At 39.1% G+C, this 19,364-nt stretch overlaps 1 protein-coding gene across 8 annotated transcripts in view; it reads right to left on the reverse strand.

Moving 5' to 3' along the window:
• Positions 1-2,196: 2,196 nt before the first annotated feature.
• LOC100218173 (uncharacterized) overlaps positions 2,197-19,364 on the reverse strand; it is a 34,306-nt gene continuing 17,138 nt past the window's right edge. For 6 of the 8 annotated variants that reach the window (XM_072929526.1, XM_072929528.1, XM_072929529.1 and 3 more), the window contains 9 exons: positions 8,340-19,169; positions 7,905-8,056; positions 7,667-7,826; positions 6,217-6,369; positions 5,547-5,714; positions 4,574-4,671; positions 4,087-4,221; positions 3,357-3,471; positions 2,197-2,888 (listed from right to left, as the gene is read on the reverse strand). In XM_072929526.1, coding sequence (XP_072785627.1) covers positions 2,730-2,888; positions 3,357-3,471; positions 4,087-4,221; positions 4,574-4,671; positions 5,547-5,714; positions 6,217-6,369; positions 7,667-7,826; positions 7,905-8,056; positions 8,340-19,169 — 11,970 coding nt within the window. In that variant the 3' untranslated portion in view covers positions 2,197-2,729. The remainder of the gene's footprint in view (positions 2,889-3,356; positions 3,472-4,086; positions 4,222-4,573; positions 4,672-5,546; positions 5,715-6,216; positions 6,370-7,666; positions 7,827-7,904; positions 8,057-8,339; positions 19,170-19,364) is intronic. The other 2 variants (XM_030273526.4, XM_072929530.1) reach the window with 1 other exon arrangement.

Consider the following 19,364-nt stretch of genomic DNA (forward strand, 5'->3'; position numbering starts at 1 on the left):
GGCAAGCTCAGCTACAGGACACACACTTGGCTCTACTGGGACTTCAGTATAAATCCCACCTCTTCCAAGGGAAATTACCTTTTAGAAAGCTCCTTTGCTTTAAATTAATTGATTGCATGCACATAGGAGCTGTAACATTAGCAGTTAATGCTAAACAGACCACCAAAAACATTTGTTATTACAAAGACTGCAGTTTTTCCCTCATGTAACACTGAAATTTGCTTTTTTTGATCATCAATCTCAAACAAACAACTAAAAATAACCCGCAGCAGAAGTTTTTGAGGAAGCATTTGCCAAGTGTTTTTAAGTGGCAGTCACTCTGTAATGTGGAGAGGTCACTCCAGGACCTATTTCATGTTTTTAAGAGGCAAACATTTTATGAATGAAAGTGGCTGCTCTGGGAAAAAGAACAAGAGGCAGCTGGCACAGGAACACCTCAGTTTCAGAAGCTGGCCAACATCTCTAAGTCCTGGTCTCCCTGAAATTCATGCCAAAACCCTCCCCAAGGCCCCATGATGGATCCCTGGGTTATTTTTAGGATTGGAAAACTGCCTCTTTAGGCAGTTGATACCAGGGAAGGATTTTATTTTTCCTTCTTTGGCAACTTCACTCTGTAAGGGAAGGTACTTCAGAAAAGGGAAAAGAATGAAAAACAGTACTTGGCCAGCAAAGTTCTTGTCCCTAAGAACGCAAAAATAATTTTATCACGTAAATTTGGGAAGAGCTTTAATGTGGGAATGTTTATCCCTTCGTTCTAGTAGCTGGTGGGTTTGAACATTTGTTCACATTGCCATGAATTATTTTCTCCCAAAACCCTCAGGAGAAGTTTGGACTGCAATAAACCGATTGTTTACCAGCAGTATCCAACATTACAGCAGCATTGCACCCAGACTCTGGCTACAACACCACAAACCAGAAGGAAATTTAGTTTTTAAATACATCAAGAATTACATCAGCTAAGACACTGGAATTTGAGGGTAGAGCATTTTAAACAAGTCTCCTCCATTTGCTTGATCTCAGACCAACTGCAGCCAAGCATTTAAATTATGAACTATAGCATGAACACCCTCTCAGGGCAATACTTACCCAGGAAAAGCTGCTTCCTAAATGACATGAGCTCACCTCCCAGTACATTTTTATCAGCTTCTGGAATAGAGTTCACAGGATATCTATATGTCAAGACATTTGATTTATTTTTTTTTTTTACAGTTTGTTCTTATCACAGTGACAGCACAAAGGCCTGGAGAAAGCAGGACAGAATTTCAAACACCTCTGGATCCTTTCCCACTCACTGAGCCTCAGGACAGAGGGTTGTTTTCTCTCCCCCCAGTTCAAAAATCCCTCACACTGGATGAGTAAGACTGGAAGGACTGAAGGGCCATTGTTGCCTTTGGAAAACATTCTGTTTAATTATAACATAATTAGCTAAGAAAAGTTCATTATCATTCTGCTTAACACCCATTTTCAGGCTGGGAAGGGAAAAGTCACCATCATCAGTACTCATGTTCCCACTGTACCTGGTGTTTTTGAGTTATCTCAGTATTTGGATGACACCAGGGCTGAACACAAGGACTGAATCAGCCACTCAAAAGAGATAACCCACCACTATTTTTAAAAAATCAATTATAGCAGAATATATTGGATCTATATAAAAATCCAGATCTTTATCAGACTCAGAAATATTAAATACCATCAAAAGAAGGTGGTTTATAGTATTTACCTGCAGCAGTAACTACCTCTTAAGCAGATAAATCACTTCACTAAAATGTCTCCAAATCAACCTTGTTTCTGCTCATCAGTAAAACCAATGGAATCCTTCCTTTTCCATATTCACTGGGGTTTCCTTTTCCCACAAGATTCTTAGCTGAATTTATTGATTTGTACCTTGAAGCTGAAACATGTAAAATATGTAAGGTTGCGTCTTTAGAAGCTTGAATTTCATGTATTCTGCATCTAAGTAACATTCTGCCTCCAAGACAGGGAGTAACTAAGCCTCATCAAGAAAAGTGCAAGTAAATTTAAAAAATACTGAACCCCCTCAAGTTACAGAAAGAAAAAATTACAAAAAGAACTTAAGAAGTTGGAAATACTTATGTCATCTCAATTGTGAATCTTTACTGAATCTTTAAGCATCAGCTTACCTCATTACCACAAAGATCTGTGCATCCTGATTTCTTTACAAACTTAATGGGAAAGAATTTTCTTAATTCTTTTATTTTCAGCCAAAAAAAAAGAAAAACCACCTAACCAACCAAAGAAAATAAAAAATCCAGTAGTTCTTCCTTTATTGCACTCCATAAAACTTCTTGTTATAATCAAGAAGCCAATATACAGTAATAGTTTGATATTCCTTTAGAATTTATAGTTTAACTCTTAAAATAAAATTTGTATAGAAAAGATATCATTTACAACCCATTCAGTAGCAATCAACCATTATGTACCCACAAACAATATTAAATAACTTGTATGCAGCAGTTTCCTTGTAGGGCAGAGGGGAATATTTTCTCCTTACAAATATAATATCCCATTGTAAAAGAGCAATTCAAGTCAACTTTGGAGCAAGTGTGATATGCAAGAATTTCACTGGAGAAGCTCGAGGTTCCACGTGGCGTCCCAGGGATTTGTACGACTGTGTCCAGTGCATAGCAGAACAGCAGCATGTGAGGAGCCTCGGGGCTGGGACTGGCACTGCCCACAGGGAAAGGAGCCACCCAGAGAGTGCAGTGGGTTCAGAGCACACCAGTGAGGCACAGGACAACAAGGATGTGTAGTGTGACCAGGTAGGTGAGGAATAAATAGCGTGATTTGGCTCGGGCCGTCAGCAGCTTGGAGCAGTAAAGGCTTCGCCCCCGGAGCCAGCGGCGCAAGGAAAGGGCTCCTCCTTTCATCTGAGGAAGAGACAAAAGTTACCAGAGGAAGAATCAGGGACACAAACCAGAAACAGCTCCCCTGCAGCCTGCATTTCTGAGGCACTACAAACCTTTTGTCTCTGACACAGCAACTGACCCCAAAACACAATCAATGCCAAATACCAAAGCATGAATGACTTAAAGGCCCCAAACCCAGCATTAATGAGAGGGGAAAGGAATGAATCCAAGCTGTGTATTATGCAACTCCACACACATAAACATGCATACTGCATTTTGGGCATGCATAATTAAATGCAGACACAGTTTATTTAATGGCCACATGTATAGTATAAATATTACATACATTTTTTAAAGTGGACATACACAGTGTGTTTTCTGGCACAGTTTACACAGGTGCTGGTCTGGGATTCACAGTCTCAACAGAAAGAAATTAAGGATGTTTTTCCACCACTTTTAAGGAGCTTTTAAAGGCTTTCATTCCCCTACCTTTCTCACAACAACATGTTCACTGGGATTGATGATTAAGGCTTCCCTCTCCTCCTCATCTTCCATCTGGACCGTGTAGTCACTGGGGACAGACCTGTAACTGCCTACTTCCAATCTAGAGAAAGATACAAGGCACAGAGACATGCACTGCTGAATTATCTCCTCTTTTAAGTACTGAATTGACACATAAAACATTATTTTCCACACTTAAAATGACTGAGGGAAGGTCCCCACAAAAAGCTGACTCACTTTATGTTGCCAGGACTTTTTGAGTCTCTATTTGTAGATCTACTGCCAAGGTGTTTAGTTTATTCAGAATTAATTCCCATCATTACCAGCTGACTGAACAGTGATTTTCACGTGATGGTAGTGAGGGACACTATTTATGCAGGTGCACAATGGTATTTTCAATCTAACCAGTAGCTCTGCTAAAGTTGCTATATGGGAATTTTTTTTCCTAACCTGGAAAAAATAAATAGCACTGAGTCTAACAGGTAAAATTAAATAAAGAAAAAAAAAAATCCCACAGCCTATAACACTTTGTGATCCAGTGTTTAACTTATCTGTTTTACACATGGATTTTCACTACTTTGGGCACTGTGAGCTCACAAACAGGTTTGTTTATTATTGTTAGGAGTAGCAGTAGTATCTCAAAAAAAATCTAAGACCCACAGGAAAACCTCTCACTAGTCTCACTAAAAATAAAAGGCAAACAAATAGTCTGTTTTACCTGTTACCCCTCTCCTCAGAGAGTCCAAGAGCCTCTTCTGCAGCTTCTCTCCTCCTCCTCTCCTCTGCCAGTGTTTCTGTGAGCTGGGAGAGACTCTGCTGCATTGACTCATACTGCTGTTCAGTCTCTGCAAGCCTGGAACAAAATGAAATCTGAAATCAATATTTTATGGACTCAAATAATTACTTATTTGTTCTTTTTGAAATCTTCCTTTTTGGGACAGACTTAATTATAATTAAGATGTTTCAGCTTAAACACTGAGATAAAGCCACCAATAATCAGTATATTTACATACAGATACAAACCACAAGTATTACCAGATGATAACAATTCAAGAATATGGCTTATGATTCATGTAATCCACTGTAAATCCACTCCTTCCCCCTCTTCACACAAATGCCTCAGAGGGATAGAAAAGCATTACTTTCACACTCAGAACACAGCTGTCAGGAAAATAATATTGCTAATACATGCTCTGAGTCCTGACCTTTTCCTGAGCTGATTTAGCTCCATATTGTCTATCTCCACAATAATCCCAGATCTCTCCTGTGGCGCTCCAGGGGGAACTTCTGCTCTGGTTTCATCCTAAAAAATATTAAGGGAAAAAAAAAAAAAAAACCAAAGAAACAAACAAACAAAAAAACCAACAAGTGACCATTTTTCTACTTGCCAAAAGTCTTTACTTCAATTACAGAAGCCATAAGCACCACAAAACAGTGGAACAGGTGATTCTTTGTGCCACTTAATGTTTTCATTTCCATCTCTCAGCAATGTCTGAGGGGAAAGAAAAGCATCTACACATCCACAATTCCAGAAGCAAGGCAGTTATTAATTTATTCTTAATTTACAGTTCTTGTTTGTATTCATTTCCATCTATGGAAGAGCAAGGGTTGTTTTCTATATGTATCCATATGCTATTTCAGGATGTTCTGTTAATGATTGCTAACGAATAACCAAGGCAGTACAGGAAAGCTTTTTAAGAATAAAGGAATAATGATGAATCATAAGGGACTAGTATGGAAGGGACCTTAAAAATCAAGAAGTTCCCACCCTGTTCCACATCTGTAGTAATCATATAGCTGTGTATGAGGGGTTGGCAAAGGGTACTGAAATGATGAACTGGTGATGTAGATCTCACTTCTGAATATATTACTCAAGCATTGTAAAATGATCTACAACTGATGTGAAATTATCACTAAATTTCTTGATTCACTGAGCAGTGATCATCCAGTTATCTCTACCAGCTGCAGACCAACTCAAAAAAGATGCTTCAAAACAAAAATATATGTAAAACAACTTCCTTAAATGAAAAGTTAAATTAGACCACCTTAACAAAAAGAAGGACAGTTATCTTCAGTCACAGGCCAGCAAAAGTACTGGGTCACTACAACAAAAAGTACATTATTTCATTTTTAGCACGAAAACCAGAAACCTAAAAACCTTTCCATGTATCTGGTTACCTGGACAGAGCCTTGGAAAGATGTCACTTGCATTGCCTGATATGCCCTCTCCAGCCTTATGTAACGATTTTGCAGATCAGTGTAATGAAGCTGGTTGTCCCTCAGAGTCTGGGAAAGTGTCCTCAGCTGGGCAGACAGGACAGCATTCTCTTCTGCTGACTGCATAACCTGAGAGCAATTCACATTGAAGTCATTAAAATTAGCTCTCCCAGGAAATCCCTCCAGATTTGAGACCTGCTGTTTCAAAATTGTATTCACTTTTTGGCGAGGTCATAGTGGGATTTAAGATGTTTTATGAGCAGAGGAAATAATGAAAGATGAGCAGTGATTTCCCCTGCCACCAGAACACCCAAACCAGAAGCTGAAATCTTGTTCCAGCTAGACAAGACACCTGTTTATGTCTGTAATGAAAAATATTTGACTGTGAGTAGAAGTTCAGAGGTTCATCAACGTCTTCAGAATGTAGTCAAATAAACCTCTCAGACAAACTGCAAGTCAGGAAAGCCTGGCAGAAAGAAAACTGACATTTAATTTCAATGTCCAGGCTGAGTTCTTCCAAAATATCTACATTTCAGTCATGCAAGACACCACCACTTCAGCAATATTCAAACATGAGGCCAGCCCAGATTTACATGAGACTTCCAGGATCAGAGCTGCTGTTCCAAGCTACCTTGGAATTAATCTGCTGGAAGTGCAGGTCCTTCTGCTGCATCTCCTGGAGGCAGCGCTGCAGCTCAGTCTGCAGCTGGTTCTTCTCAGCCAGGACACGTTTGATTTCCTCTGCTCCATCTGCACTTCCAGCAAGGGATGCAGTTTCCAAAGCCTTAAAAATATCAGGATATTCAGGGTAAATAGTACAGGAGTTCTCTAAATAATACACAACCCCAACACTAAATATACCCTGCAGAATTCCCTTTTCACAAGATTATTTTCTTCTCACAACTTAATACTGCATTTGAAAGACACTTTAAATACAAGATTTTTTATACATATATATAGTGCTAATACTTGCATTAAAAAAATAACAAAAGAATTACCACAAAAAGGCAACCCAACCTAATTTTTAATTTGCAAATAATGCAAAGCACAAAAATAAAGGGGGGGAAACAGCAAAGGATTAATATAAAGTACCTTCCAAAAATTATTTTCATGCTAATAAAGTCTTGTATTCATAACTTGTAGAACAGCTGTTTTGTAAATATGAATTTAAAGCTGAAAGAATCCATTTTGAAAAGAAAAAATGTATTACCAATTTACAGTTTTGGCCTTCTTTATCTCTGGCAGCTCAGCATTTTTATATTAATCTCTAATAAGGGAGGATATGTGCCATCTCTAATGCTTTATGGAATCTATTCACCCATACAATCATGAAATAAAAGGTTTTACCACATAAAATCCTCCATTACCCATAGACATTACTGGTCAATAGCTCTTACTCATGATTGCAATCACAGAAAATGAACAGCATACAAACTTCAGCAACTAAAATGCTGGTTTTAATGAAATTAAAATGAATACTGCTTCCTTCCTTTGGCACAGAAAAAGGTAAAAAAAATATCATTCTAAAATAGCACTTTCCTTGAATCTTTCATGACAGTCTACAAAACAGCATTTGCCAGCCTGGGTGTCAGCTGCTGCCTTTCTGAATCCAGGATTTTGTTCTTGGCAGAAGCCAGCTTCAGCAGCTTCCCCTTCAGGGGAAGGACAGTAACACTTCCATTCTCCTTTCTCCCCTAGTTAGGTCCTAGTCCAGCCTGCAGTAACTAGACATGGATTCTGGCTCTGAAGAATGAACTTCAGAGTTTTAAACAAGTGTTTAAAACCTCTCTGCATCAACTATACAAACTGTGAAACCTGCTATCCATGTAAACCACCAAGCTCTTTTTTGATCCTCTTAGAAAGCCTGTCCCTGAAAATGGGTTACAGCCGTAATACATCTGAAAGAAATAAACCCATTTAATTTCTTTTTCAACTTCTTCCTTTTATATTCTGGATTTAACTAATTTAAGACAGTAACTTACAGGATTACTATAGAGCGCTCTTTTAAGAAGCAGGCTACAAATTTCCAACAGTAAGCTGCTACCTTCCACTTTACATTCCTGCTACATTCCATTTTTCACCTTGACTGGATAACTGCTGCCAGCAGGGAGTGACTTCTTCTCAGTCATGTCTTGCTGCAGCCTCTGGAGCTCTGCAATCTGCCGGTCCTTCTCAGCCACTGTGATCTGACACTGATTCCTCAGCACCTGGGACTCGGAGAGGAGGAGGTTTTTTTCCATTCTGAACATAAAATATCAGATTTAAGTAATTCTGTATTCTACACAAATCAGTGAAGAGGATAAAGCTGCACTGTTGTACCTTAATCCAGCCAGCTCATTCTGGTATGATGTGATCTCTCTCTCTGTTTCTGCCTGGAAGGCTTTCGTCTGCTGCAAAGCCTTCTCCAAATCATCAACCTTTTTCTTCAGTTTGGATATTTCAACAGCTGCAAGGCTGGCTCCTTCTTTAGCCTAGGTTTAATAAACATCATTAGTGAACTGGAATGAAAAACTAGATGGGTGAAGTTTGATTAGAACTAAAATTCTAATTATAGACTAAGGTTTTCCCTATTTGCTTTGTTAAACAGGGTAATTACCTTAACTTCCAAAATTGTAAACATACCTCCTCTAGGAACATAGTGCTATCTTAGCACTCCCACAATCTACAAAGTTAAACTCCAGAATCCAACATGTCTCTGAGCATTCACTGCACAAAGAATAAAATTACAGAGCCATGTGGCTAATTACAACTTACCAAAGTTTCGCCATTGTTCTGAGGCACATCCAAACTATTTTCAACAGTATTTTTCTCATTGATGCTGCTGCAATCAATGAGAAACGAAGCTGTGCCCTGCTTGGCTTCAGAAGTTACCTTCTGATGGCTGAGCTCCTGCAGCAATTTGTCTCGGTCATCCTGGAGACTGGCCATAGCTTTAGCAAATGCTTCCATCTGCTGGACATAATTCCCACACTCGGCTGAGAGCCTGCTCACCTCCAGCTCCCGACTGACCAAAGTCCTACAGACACTTCCAATGTCATCAGCCACCTGAGCAAGGGTAACCTGATCTGCAGCATCAAGGACAGCCCCATGCAGAAGAGAGTTTTCTTTGAGGATATTCATGAGCTGGGATTTAAACCCCTCCAATTCAGCTGCAAGTTCATCGCCTTTTTTTCTTTCTGTCTTGAGCTCAGAGGTGTATTTGCTCTGGAGAACTTTAAAGTCTTCTATGATGTGATCTCTGTCGTTCTGCAGAGCAGTCATTGCCTTCCCAAAGGCCTCATTTTGGGATCTCAACTCCCTGTTTTGAGACTGAACTTCAAGTAGCATCTTCTCTGCAGAAGCATCAGGTTTATCTCCATCCTCGGGAGTCCAAAAAGTCCCACTGTATTCCTCATCTGCATTTCTGCCTCTGGATTTCTGGAGTTCCTGAACCTTTTCCTGAAGCTTTCCTCCATGCTGCCTGTTGGATTCTTCTTTCTGAATACTCTCACTACTTAGCAGCTTCTCTCCAGATTCAGAAACAAGTTTCTCTTTGTTTAGTGATGCGATTAGAGATTCTAAATCACTTACTTTAGATGCTAATTTTTTATTCTCATGTTCCAAAGCCACAGCAGCCCCCTTCTGCAGCTCACTAGAAAGCTGCATCTCTTTTATTTGTTTCTGAAGATCATATTTTTCATGCTCAAGGCTTTTAATACACTCCAATTTCTGCTTAAGTAAGTCTTTCAGCTGATGGTCTTTCAGAGATAAAATCTGGTTAAGATCTTCCCTGTATTTTATCAGCTGTGCACTCAGCATTGCATTTTCAGAATGCAGATCATCTATCCTATTCAGAAGAACCCGTAACTCCTGTTTCAAAGAATTAGTCTCACTTGCACTGCCAACTAGGAGACTGTCCCTCTGGTTTAAGACATCCTGGTGAAGATGTTCCAGCTCCTTGTATCTGGTAAAAAGATCATCCCGGTCATTCTGGAGAGATGACATGGATTTTTTAAAGGCATCTATTTCACTGGCAATCACAGCCCTCTCCTGACTTGCTTTTTCTGCTTTCACCTGTAGATTTCTCAGCTCATTTTCCAGCCTTTGACGGGACTCCTCAGCTTGTTGTCTCTCCATCTGCAAAGACCTTATCTGAAGTTCGTATTCTTTGATCTGATTCCTATGTTGAGTCTGTATCTGCATCAGGTAGTCTGAAATTTCATCCCCTTTTGAAGAAATGAGTAAGGAAATTTCTTTGTCTTTATTATTTAACATGATCTTCATTTGCTCAGAAATGTTTATCTGCTTTTGCAATTCAGCATTTATTTTTTCCTTCTCTGCTAGAAGCTCTTGCAATTCTTGCTCCTGTCTCGTAAAATTACTTTCCAGAGCTTTTATCTCTCTTCCTGCACTCTTACTATTCTCTATGAGATGATTAAGAGAATTATTTTCTTTCAGGAGTGCCTGCAAAGCTTCTTCTTTGGACTGAAGAACACTCTCCAGCTCTTGCTGTCTGTTCAAAAAGAAGGTATTTTCTTCCTTTATCCTGCAGAGCTCTTCATAGTGCTGCATATCAACAGATTTTTGCCTCAAACACAGTTCATCCTTTGTTTCCTCTACGACAAAATATTTGATATTTAGTTCTTGAATCTGAGTCATTTTATCTTTCAATTCACCTTGCAAGGCTGCTATCCTTTTGTTACTGTCTTCCAGCTGTTTCTCCTTGTTTTGGATGGCCTCTTTGAACTGCATTTCCCAGGTTTTCATCTCGGTGATGACCCTGTCCCTGTCATCCTGAAGGGAGGACATGCACTTTGTGAAAGCAGCCAATCGTGCCAGAGCTGCATTCAGATCTGCCTGCAGCTGCTTGTTCTGAGAGTCCTTTGTGCTGACTTCCTCCTGCAAACCCTGAACCTCACTCATCGCCCGAGCTTTTTCTCTCTCGAGTGCACCATGTCTTTCCTCCAGGTTTGAAATTTCACTTTTGTGAAGCAATTTCAGCTGCTGGAGATGAAATTCCAATTCTCTCTCATATCCTCTCTTTTGAAGCTGCAGTTCATCTCCCTTCTTCTGAAGTTCCTTCCTCCATTTTAGGTTCTCATCTTTAAGCCTGTCCACTTCCCTCGTTGACTGATCCAAAAGGTTCATCTGTGCAGTAAGCTTTCCCTTGAGATTAAGTATTTCATCATTTGATTCTGCTAGCTTTTCTGATGCATTACTTAAGTCCTTTTCAAATTTTTCATTTTTTGACTGTGACAACTTCACAGATCTTTCCAAATCCAGGATCAGTTCCTGGAACTTTATAGAATCCTTTTGCAATTGGTTGATCTCCTGCTGTTTCTCCTTTAAGAGCTCTTGCAATTCTTTTGTTTTGCTTCTAGTCCCATTATTATCCCTCTGAGCACTTTTCACCTTCTCCTCAAAAACCTTTACAAGATGGAGCTGCTGCTCTTCCTTTTCTCTAACCGCATTCAATTTTTCTTCCTTCAACTCTTCCAGCTGCTGTAACAGCAAGTTATTCTGTACCTGTGCTGATTTCATCCTATCAGTAAGATGATCAACCTTTTTTACATGATTAAGCAATTCTGTCTCAAGAAATTCTCTCTCACTCTTTACTTTGTAAGAACTTTCTTGTACATTTTCTAATTCTTCCTGTAACAGACATTTGTCATCCTCTAAAATCTTAACTTTTTCATTTAGACTAACAATTTCTTGTGTTAGACTTTTACATTCTGCATCTAGCTTTGTTAGACAATGAGTTTTGTGAAGCAAAGATTTCTCAGTTTCTTGTGCTTTTTCTGAAATTAATTTTCTTTCTTGTTCTAGGACAAGCACAGCTTGTTCTTTTTCAGAGAGTTTATCCGTTAACACATTAATGTCCTTTAATAGTGATTCATTCTCGCATAACACGTCACTGATTTTGGATTGTGTATCATTTTGGTACACTTCCATTTGAACCTGCAGTTCTCCCAAGGCTGCTTTAGTTACAGTGATGTTATTATGAAGGACATCATTCTCATTCTGAATTTTCTCTAAAGCCTGCTTTAGGTTTTCAGAGGTTTGTTTCAGCTGCTCGTTCTCCTCCATCAGCTGATGGTTCTGCTCAGTGAGCTCACACAGACGATCTTGGTGCTCTTGCATCCTGGCCCCCTGCTCACGGATCTGCCTTTCTGCTTTGCTCTGTAACTCCTCAACCTCCATTTTCTTGGATTCACCAAGTTGTTTAAGTTGGCTCTTAATAACCTCATTTTCATCAAGGAGATTTTGTAAATGCTTCTGCAGAGCCTCCTTTTCAGACTCTCCTTCCCTGAGTCTTTGAACAGCCTCCTGCTTCTCTTTCCTACTGAGATCAATGACTTGCCTCATATCTGCCACTTTACTACTGATATTCTCATACGCCTGGAGAAGCGACTCATATTCCTGCTTTAATTCACTGTGTTTAGCTTTCCATCCTGTCAATTCAACTGTCTGAGAATCTTTTAAGGTATTTAATTGGAAAGAAAAGGCCTCTTTTTCCTGAACTATGGACTCCATGGTGGATTTCAGACTTTCACACGCTGCAGTGAGGTTTTCATTTTCGGTCAGTAGCCTCGCATTTTCCGAAGCAAGGCCCTCCTCTCCAGACAATGGAGCCACAGCATTTGAACTCTGCTTTTCTCTGCCAAGCTCTAGCAAGTGCTCCAGCATTCCTGTCTTGTTCACCAGTTCTTCTCTTTCCAACATCAGCTGATCAATCTGTTCCTTTAGACATTTATTTTCTCTCAGGGCTTCTTTACGTGATATTAAAGCTGCCTGTAGCTTCCTTTGGAGGCGCTCTCTGGATCTCTCTTCTGTTACAGCTCTTTGGTCTTGAGCTTTGGAATCATCTAAATTTGCAGGTTTTGCCAGTGGCTCCTCCACTGTTTGCATTTGTTTCTGGATTTGACATTGTGTTGCTACTCTCAGTTTAGTTTTCCCAGAGTAATCAGTCTCTGATAGTTGAAGAGCAGTGACTTTTCCTTCCAAATTCCCTTGAAGGGAATTACTTTCTGAACCAACCTCTCCCAATTTCCTTTCAGTCCCATTTTCTTCCTTAAGCTCTTTGCCCAGCACCACAGATTTACTCATCTCAGCCTTCTCACGCAGCATACACAGCTCTGCCACAAGATTTTTGTTTTCTTCACTGAAATGTTCTACCTCCTTTTTCATTTTAATTAGTTCCAAATTGGATTTTTCCAAAGAGCTAAGAAGTTGTTCTTTTTCACTCTTCATGTCTTCAAAGGCTGTTTTGTAATGGTGGGCTTCTTCCTGGCCCTCCTTTATGGCTTTGTTTAATAATTCTTTTTCCAGACCAAGTCTCTCTTTTAAATCCTTAAGTGAACATCTTAGTGCTTGTATTTCCTCATTCTTTCCTTCAACCTCCTGCTTAGCTTCAATTTGTGACCTCTGCAGTTCCTCCTGACTCCTCCTGTAATCCTCTTCACTTTTTTTAATAAGTGCCTTTTTCTCATTATTCACATGTTCAAGCTCTGCCTTCAGCTCTACAGTTTCAGTCTGATGTGCTTTCAGCTTTTTATGTAGATGCTTTATGTCCTCCAACAAGCTGTCCTGACATTGTTCCTCCTGTCTCCAAGACTTTAAACTGTTTGTTTCTTCTTTATCATTACCAGATTCAACAAATATTTTTCTCAGCTCTTTCCTTAACATCTCTGTTTCCTCCTGAAGTTTTGCATAATTACTTCTTAGTTCTTTTAGCTCAATGTTTTCACTTGGCACTGAAGTGATTGTGTTTTCTGACTCTTCCAAGGATGCAACCTGAACCTTGTTCCTTGGTTTGTCTGATTCCAGACTCCTTGGGTCAGCTCGTTCTTCTCCCAGCAGAGCCTTGAATGGAACCAGCTCCTTTGCTTCTAACTGGTTAAAGCCCAGCTCTTTACATTTTGTTTGGAGAACTTCCCAGAGTGCTTTATGTTCTTGCCTGAGCTGCTCAAGGTGGGTTTTCTGATCATCAAAATCTGCCGCCAGTTTCATGTGCTCTTCCCTTTCTTGATGGATTTTTTTCATATCTTCTTTCACAAACAAAAGCTCCCTCTGTAAAGCTTCTTTTTCTTTTTGTAATTGATTCATGGCATTAACGTCATTGTTGGGATTCAGACACTCATTCCCAGCACTTGAACGAGGCTCTTCTAAACTGGAATTTTTCAACAATTCTTCTTTGTTTTTAAGTTCTGACTTCACCTCTTCAAGAGTCAAGAGCAACTGAGAACGCTCCTCTTTATATGCTCTTGCTCTTTCATCAAGGACAGATTGCAGATGAGCAAGCATGCAGTCCTTCTCCCCTAAAGATTTTAGGTTCTGCTCACAAACATTTTGTTTTTCAGCTATAACATCATTCAGTTCTGCAATATTGTGCTGAAGTTCCACTAAATAGGATGCTCTTGAAGATAAGGTTTTGGTCAGATCACTTATCTTAGCATCTTTTTCCACAAGTTGTTGTTTCAAAGTTCCAAGATGAGACTCAAAATCATTACTTTGTCCTTCAATTAGTTTCAGTTTTTCTGTTAACTCATTAACTTGCTTCAACAGCTCCTCTGCTTTTTTCTGCTCTTTTTCTATTTCTTCCTGTCCACTCTTTTCTAATTTCCCAACTTTTTGCATTAGATCTCTTCTTACTATCAATGCTGCTTGAAGCTTCTTTTTCAGATTCTCTTTTTCCTTTCCCATTTTCTCAAGATTACACTTCAACTCCTCTTTTTCATTCATTAATTCTTTAAACTCCGCTTCTCTACTGCTTAACATAACCTGGCTATGTTCCAGTTCTTTCTTACAATCCCGAAGTTCCTGCAATACTCGGTTTAGCTCTGCCACTGAACTATTATGAACAGCCTCAAGGTCTTCAAGTTTGGCATTTAACGTACTCCTCTCTTGAGAAAAATTCAGCATTTCATTAGACAGTGACTCCATGACCTGGGTAACAGAAGAGTCTTTTTCTTTCATTTGCTGGCTTAGACCAGAAATTAAATCCTTCTGCTGATTGACCTGGGATGTTAAGTTTTCAATGAGGTGATCTTTTTCCCCTATTTCTTCAAGGAGACTTGCTACTTTTTTACCTTCAGCCTGCAGCTTTTCTTGACTAGTTCTTACCATTTCTTCTGATTTATTCATCTTGACCTGAAGAAATTCCACCTGCTTATTTATTTCTGCCAAAGACTCCTCCCTTTCTTTCAGGAGACACTCTTGTTTACCTACTGTTTCCTTGAGTGAGACCATTTCTTTTGACAGACATTCCATTTCAGACATGTAATTGCCCTTCATCTTTTCCATGTCACTCTGCAGCACCTCTTTCTGCTTCTCAAGCAACTCCATACTTCTTAATTCATCCTTCATCGTGTCTATTTCTTTCTGTTTTTCTAAAAGCGCCAGTTGCAAACATTCTCCTTCTGTTTCTTTGCTCAGAATAGCAGCCACCAGAGTGGAGAATTCTTCCAGCTGAGTTTTACTATCGGTTGGCTGCAGTTCAGAATCTGAATTTGGTGCCTTCTTTTCTTTACTTAAAAACCTACTACTAAGTAATGGAGATAAACTCTGAGTTAATTTCTCTTTTATAAGATCCAGCTCTTGCTGCAGAGTCTGGATTTCACTATATTTTGATTTCATTTCACTTTCTAAACTGCTCAATTGCTCAGTAAGATCATTATTTTGTGAATTCGCCCTATCAAGTTCTGCCACCCATTTGTTTTCTGACTCAAGAAGACTTAGTTCTAGAGTTTGACATTTAAGTTCTAATTTAGAAAGTTCTTCACCCTTTACACTAACCTGCATCTGTAACTTCTCTTTTTCAGTCTTCATCTGCAGTTTGACAGCATCTATCTGCATCCTGGAATAAGTCTCACTGGTTTCTAGTTTTTCATGGATTTCCCGAAGCTCTTCCAATTTCTTTTGCAAATCAGTCTGAGATGCAGTAAGCTGTGAGTTTTCAGCCATCAGTTTACCAACATCATCTTGCAACAGGTTTTTTTCTTTCTCTAAAGAGTCCACCTGACACTGCAGACTATTTATTAAAAGCACGTTGTCATGGCAGTCTTGAGATGATTTGGAATTTACATTGTTGAACTCCAACTTCAAACATTCCAATTTCTCAGCCTGTTCAGTGCACGTCACACGCAGAGACTCCACAGCCAAGTCTTTCTTCTGTAGTTCTTGTTCCTGAGTATTTATTTGGTCTAGTGCTTTTTGGTGCTCACTGTTAAGACAGTCAAGCTCAACAGTCAAAGAATCAATTTTTTTCTTATGATTATCAAGCTTCTTGTTCTTTTCCTGAAATTCCTCAGTCAGGTTTTTCATGGCTGTTACACTTTCTTCTAATTTGGATCTGAGAACATCAATCTCACTAGAAAGAGCATTAACATTGCTCTCTGCCAACTGTATGCTGGCCTCTTTCTCCTTTAAGGAATTAAGCAGTCCAGCAATAACTTCATCTTTGTGCCCAAGAGCCACATTCAACTCAGTTCTCAGCTTGTACTGTGCTTCAGTTTTCTCCTGAAGAGATAAAAAGGCATTTTCTTTCTCACGGACTAACTCCTTAGAGTTTTCTAGTTCTTGTGTTAGTTCAAGGACCTGACTTTGGAGCTGAGAAATTAAATGTGTCTTCTCTTCATCTTTCTTTGCTTTCTCCTTCAGAGTTTCAAGGAGACTTTTGTTTTCTGTAAGAGATGATTCCTTTTCTGATAAGGACTGGTCCATCTCAATTATTACATTCTTCTGATGCTCTATTTCTTTTTGGAAATTCTCTTTCATTTCCTGCAGCTCCACCATCTGTTGCTTTAAGACACCACACTCAGTCTCCTTCTCTTGAAGCTGCATCTTTAAATTCTCACTGAATGTTGAAATACTATTGATGGTTGATTCTTTTTCTGAAACAAGTACTTTTAGCTGTTCTGCTTCAGAGGCTAAAAGCTGTAACTGCTTCTCCTGCACAACACAAGAATCCTGTACAGCAGAAAGCTGTGCTTTTAAACCAATGCATTCATCTACCTTTTCTTTTAAGGATGCATCTTTCTTTGCAATTGAGTCATTCAACTGGGATGCTTGTTCTGTCATGTTTTTAAGCTGACTTTGAAGGTTAGAAATAACCTCCATATTCTCAGACAGTTGAACCCTAAGTACATCAGACTCTTCGGATTTATTTTTCAATAACTTAAATTCTTGGGCTTGCCTCTTAAATTCATTGTCCTTTTCCTGCATTGCATGTCTGAGATCATTGGCTTCAAAGTTCAGGGATTGTATTTGGTACCGGAGATCTGCAATGAATTCCACGTATCGCTCTTCTCCTGACACTTTATCTTTCATTTCCTTAATTAAAGCCTCTTTTTCAGAAAGGAGAGTTTCTTTTTCCTCAAAGGTGATTTTTAAGTTTTCTTTCTCCATCAACAGGCTGTCAATTTGGTCCCTCAAATCTAAAATACTATGGCTTTGCTGGGACAGGTGTGAAGTTAAAGCAGCTATTTCCTCTGACTTTTTGATTACTGTAACATTAACTGTCTCTATGTCTGTTTTCAATTTTTTATTTTCTAGAGCTGATATTTCTGCTTGGTGCCTTGCAGAAGCAATTTCAGACTGGAGACATTTACATTCATCTGATTTCTCACTCAATAACCTTGAAAAGTCCTCCTTTTCATGCCTAAGCGCCTCCACTTCTTTGCTTAATAGCTGTAGCTGATTATTTAACCCTGTATTTTCTTTTATTTTTTCAAAAATTTGTCTCTGAAACTTCTCAAGTTCTGAACCCTGACTTTTCACAGCCAGGTCTCTTTCCTTTACCACCTGAGTTAATTTAGTCTTTTCATCTTTAAGATTTTTTATTTCATCCTGCAATTCTACAACACAAAGCTTACTCTCTTCCATTTCCTTACGTAATGAATCATTTTGAAGATTTTTCTCTTCTAGAGACTTGTTTGCAGTTTCAAAATCCAAAGTTATGCTTTGAATTTGTTCCTGTAGGAGTAAATTCTTTTCCTTGATGTGGCTGAGCTCTTGGATTAGACCACTGCATTCAGATAACTTACTATTTAACATTTCTTCTTTCTTTACTTCTTCATCTCTAACCTCCTTCAGTTGAATGAGCAGTGATTGCACTTGTTCATGCAACTGTTGAGTCTGTTCCTTGCTTTTAGACAACTGCTCAGCCAGCACATTATATTCCTTTGTTTTCTCCCCCAGCTGCTCTGCAACTGAACTTTCCTTTTGCTTGGCAACTACTGACAGTTGCTCAATCTCTTTTGCCAGAGTGTTTTTATCACAATTTAGTACCGAAAGAGTTTTTTCATACTCAGCAGTGCTGACAGATAACTTATTCTCCAATTCTGCCACAGCCTGGATTTTCTTTAACAATTCACACTCTTTTACATCCAGGAGTTTGGACAAATTCTCATTTTCTCTGATTAGCTGTTCCTTCTCGTTTTCCATTGTACCTATACTTTTTTTCAGATATTCATTTGTTTTTATTTGCTCTGTCAATTTTTCTTGTTTCCCTTCAAGATCTGCCTGCAATCGGCTATTAGCTGAAGCTTTCTCCTGTATCTCTATCTCCCATTTTTTAATTTGTTTATTTATTTCATTTAATTGGTCATTAAGTTCTTTGCAACATGTCTCTTTGGTTTTCAGATCCTCAATTAATTTAAGTTTAGTCTCCTCATTCTGCTTCTCCAAAGCCCCAAGTTTCTGCTCTAATGAAATAATGAGCTCTTGTTTCTCTTGCAACTCTTTTTTAGCTGTTTCCTCATGATCAGTATGTTCTGTGAGTTTTCTGGATAACTCAACCAACTCTTCATCTTTTTTAGCATTTTCCAAAGCCAGTTTGTTGTATGAATCTTTAATTGACTTTAACTCATTTTCCAACATCTGTGCTTTGCTCTCCTTCTCTTTAAGCACACAGTTCCACTTTTCCTTCACAGCATTGCTTTCCTCAAGCTGAGATTTCAAACATTCCATTTCTTTTCTTTGTTTATCCTCTGTTTCTTGCAGCTTTTCAGATGATATAGTAATTTGCTCTTTCAGCAGAGCAATTTGTGACTTGCACTCCGCAAGATTGTTATGGTATGCAACATTGTTGGCCTTGATTTCGGAGCGGAGATCCTTAATTGTCACGCTGTTCTCAGTGCTCTGCCTTATTAATTCCTCATTTTCTTTGGTTTTAGCTTCATTCTCAGCTCTTGCTCTCTCCAGCTCCATTCTCATGGTGTCACTCTGCTCAGAAAGGGCAGAGATCTTCACGCTGGCATTTCTCACATCAGCTGTTTGTACTTCCTTCAGCAAATGCATTTCCCTTTCCGCCTTTGATAAAGCCTCTTCCAAACCTCGCAACTCCTCCTCTTTGCATTGCACTTGATGCTTCAGGATCATAACCTGCTCAGAATATTCTGTCATGTTCAGAGACAGAACAGACATCTCCCTGTCTTTTTCTGACAGCACTTCTTTCAGATTATCGATTTCTCTTTCACGTTTCTGCAGATCTTGAATGAGTTGAGACCTCTCCTCCAAATGGCTTGAATTCAACTTGTCAAGCTCTTCGTTTGTCTGGTCCAGGTCCAGCTGCATGGACTCCACTATGCTGTCTTGTTTCAAAGTCTAAACAGCAAGAAAATAATGTTACAAGAACATTCCAAATACCTGTTAGAGGGAGAAGCTACACCCACACAGAGAACAAGCATTTAAGATAATCAGCCTGTACCCAATGTAAAGTCACAAGATGTTCTTCTTTAGATTATTTTAGCAAACAGAAAGCTCAGTGTATGAAATTTAAAGCAGCTCATGCTATCACTT

Source organism: Taeniopygia guttata, chromosome 5 (genome assembly GCF_048771995.1).
Source record: "Taeniopygia guttata chromosome 5, bTaeGut7.mat, whole genome shotgun sequence".
Classification (NCBI taxonomy): Eukaryota; Metazoa; Chordata; class Aves; order Passeriformes; family Estrildidae; genus Taeniopygia; species Taeniopygia guttata.